Source organism: Photinus pyralis, unplaced genomic scaffold (genome assembly GCF_008802855.1).
Source record: "Photinus pyralis isolate 1611_PpyrPB1 unplaced genomic scaffold, Ppyr1.3 Ppyr1.4_LG5, whole genome shotgun sequence".
Lineage (NCBI taxonomy): Eukaryota > Metazoa > Arthropoda > Insecta > Coleoptera > Lampyridae > Photinus > Photinus pyralis.
Window position 1 is genome coordinate 45,135,708 of NW_022170596.1, and position 3,062 is coordinate 45,138,769.

At 40.2% G+C, this 3,062-nt stretch overlaps 1 protein-coding gene across 2 annotated transcripts; it reads right to left on the reverse strand.

Moving 5' to 3' along the window:
• Positions 1–752: 752 nt before the first annotated feature.
• Positions 753–2,559, reverse strand: LOC116172714 (facilitated trehalose transporter Tret1-like). Of its 2 annotated transcripts, XM_031489979.1 has the most exons (4): positions 2,362–2,559; positions 2,105–2,304; positions 1,105–2,051; positions 966–1,057 (listed from the first exon to the last, which is right to left on the reverse strand). In XM_031489979.1, exons 1-4 carry the CDS (start codon positions 2,513–2,515, stop codon positions 1,045–1,047), a joined length of 1,314 nt encoding a protein of 437 aa, XP_031345839.1. In that variant the 5' UTR covers positions 2,516–2,559; the 3' UTR covers positions 966–1,044. The 2 variants fall into 2 exon arrangements, with proteins under 2 accessions (XP_031345838.1, XP_031345839.1); XM_031489978.1 differs by having other exon boundaries at positions 753–2,051.
• Positions 2,560–3,062: the final 503 nt, after the last annotated feature.

Here is a 3,062-nt window from a genome sequence, read left to right on the forward strand (position 1 = left end):
GCGCCACTTGAATTAAAGCTAGCGCCATTACGGTTAAGCCATAAAAAAATTTTAAAAAGGGGGGGGGCTAACTTAACGTTTTCAAAAGTTACGTTTTTTAACATGTTTTTTCTACTACATCGTACCTTTCATCATGCGCTATCATGCGCTAAAATGCGCCGTAAACAAAAATCTTGGCGCCATTATAGTGTTTCAGAAACACTATACAGGGTGTTTTTTGGGAGCTTTAGTTAAACGATTCTGAGAAAGTAAAATAGGTAGGTTTTTAAAAATTTGTATTTAGGATAACCAAAAAACAATAATGGCGCAAAGATATCTTTTTACGGCGCATTTCAGCGCATACCTGAGAGTACAATTTCGTATGAAAAGATGTTAAAAAAAGTAACTTTTAAAAACGTTAAGTTGGCCCCCCACTTTTTGAAAATTTGTCACGGCTTAACCGTAATGGCGCTAGCTTTAATTCAAGTGGCGCAATTGAGCGCATAACCAAATGTATCAGGTGACTTAGTTACAAGGGACAAAATACGTACTGGGGGGTCCGTAGCCCCCCCCCCCCGAATGTTTTTTCGGATTTCTAAAAAACGATAATGGCCCAAGAGTTATTATCGGTGGCGCATAAGAGCGCATAACGAGCGCATTCATTTCAAAATAATACGACTATGAAATCTCTCAGTGGGGGGGCCAAGTTAACGGACCCGGTTTGCAGTCGATTTCGAATGGATTTATTTCAGGTAATGGAATTAATTCCTTCATTGAATTAAGCTCTGTGTTTCAAGAAAGCTCTAAGATGAGAGTGAAATTGCTCTTTCGAGCTCTTAACACAAAAACATGTTACATCAAATACATCTCATGCTATTATCTGTTGTTTTATTGCGGTTTCTTGGTGTTTTTGTAGATGGTTGGCAGAGATTACTTCAAATGACTACAGCTAAAGTTAGCAATCCGTAGGTATACTAAACAACACCGTTTTGTTGTCTTCTAATCTTGTTATTTAACTTTGATTGCCCGCTAAAGTGTTTCGTTATATCATCCAGTGTCTTCCCTTCAGTTTCCGGTACTGCAAAATAGATGAGAAGCAAGCCAACAAAACAAACGCAAGCGTACGTCCAGTAAACTCCAGCAAATGTTAGTCTCGAAATCATGCTCAAATAAAGCTTATTCGCTGCAAATCCAGATATATAATAGGCACTTGGTGCAACTCCACATCCCACAGTCCGTGTATCACTTGAAAACACCTCGCCCAGTAGAATCCACGCCAGGCTTCTGCAACCGCAGTGGCCAACGAACGCGAACACCATCACAATTAGCAAGGGGACCCATTTACCTGCATCCCGCGTACTTGACACCAACGAATCGTCCACATTGAATTCTAAGCGAACAATATTATTCGTGTAGGCATACACTCCTAATGCCACATTGCAGATTAATACACCAAATATTGAAGATAATCCGGCAATTCGTTTTCCTAAATAACGTATAATGAAGGCGCACGATATCGTACCCAAGACCTCGGCAGAACCGAGTAAACAGGTCGCATAGAATTTGCCTATGGGAACCTTTAAGTTTGAGACAATGACTACCCCATAAACTTGCAAAGTAAGTGGACCGGAGAAGTTGCAGCAGATAAATAAGCAACAGATCATCGCAAATGGCCACAAGAAACTCTTCCTTGTGTACTTCCCCACGCTTCCCCATCTTAAGGATGAATCCATTTCGTTATCGGGTTGTTTGGGTTTTAAACTGGTTTCAATTGCTTGATACTCTTCCTTGACCTGTTCCGATGTTGTACATCCCCTCAACCAAGCAAGGCTTTTACACGCATTTTCCGATTTATTATGAAGCAAAAGCCAATAGGGACTTTCCGGCAGTATTTGTAATAGGCATAGTGTTAGAGCTGGTAGACCGCAAGTCACCAATGCTACTTTTCGCCAGTGCAGCTCACTACCTAAAAGAAATTCTACGAGCACTCCAGATACCAGACACAGAGAATTGATTCCACACAGCAGTCCTCTTAGGTGAGGCTCTGTCACTTCAGCAATATAAGACATTACCTTTCGAAAACAATTATTGAATTACTTTATGCTTTAAGGTACGCGGTCCTTACTGCGGATTGAAATAATCCGTTCACTAGACCGAGCAGCACTAAGGCGGTGTAAATGTGCCACAATTCTGAAGAGAAGTAGTACGTAACCCACGAAAGAAAAATTGGTACAGTTAAAATGATCATGGACCTTCTTCTTCCTATGTACTCCGTAGCCCCAGATACAATGCTTCCAATAAGCGATGCTATTAAAGAAACTGAACCTGCGAAGTAAACTCAGTGAAGGCACGGGCGAAATAAGTACAACAGGTTTCACTTACTTATCCATGACGTTTGCACTTCGTTTATACGAATTTCTTCGTTTGGATCAGTTAGGGAGGGAATTAAGATGGTAACATAGCCCACACTCGCTCCCAGCATGACCGTTAAGAGGCTACTCACGGTGACCGCAAAAACCTGTGCCAGAACTCTCATCCTTGCAGATCTGAGTAACTAGTGCATAAAGTTTACACGGGTTATCCAAGACGTGACCTCCAGTACAGTATGATTCAGTTGTAAAGATTTTCTTATCTTGTGTAGAAAGCATCGCGATAAATATCGTGTGTTAAAGATTAGATTAGGTTTAAAAATCGCTACTCTTTTTTTGGGAAATTAAAAGATGTTGGGTTTGAGTGGTGTATAAAACGGACCAGTGGAAGTGTCATTCGACTTGTTAAAAAGACGAACGTTTCCGAGTTATATAAAAAATGAAATTGATCGAAAGAGGACGCTCCTGAGGGGAGGCTCCAATTAAAAATTTGGAAAGAAGTTGAAATTGTCGATTTCAAAAGTAGGTACATTACTCTTGCAAACAAAAGAGTAGAAACCAGAGATTATTAAATATATAACTTTATTGCGAAAAATGATAATTTAAATCGATCTTAAACTAAATGACTAGAATAAACTAGTCCTAGAGTGAATCTTCCGATGCAGGTCGACGATTGTTTTTCTCCAGGCTAGAGTTTTGAATGCGGACGGAACT

Bases quoted from the DNA above. Each gene is read 5' to 3' on its own strand.
- LOC116172714 (XM_031489978.1), bottom strand. From the start codon at position 2,515: ATGAGAGTTCTGGCACAGGTTTTTGCGGTCACCGTGAGTAGCCTCTTA. The intron at 2,305-2,361 runs GTAAGTGAAACC...TTTACTTCGCAG, and splicing joins AGTGCAAACGTCATGGATAA to GTTCAGTTTCTTTAATAGCA. The intron at 2,052-2,104 runs GTAAGGACCGCG...TGTTTTCGAAAG, and splicing joins ACGGATTATTTCAATCCGCA to GTAATGTCTTATATTGCTGA.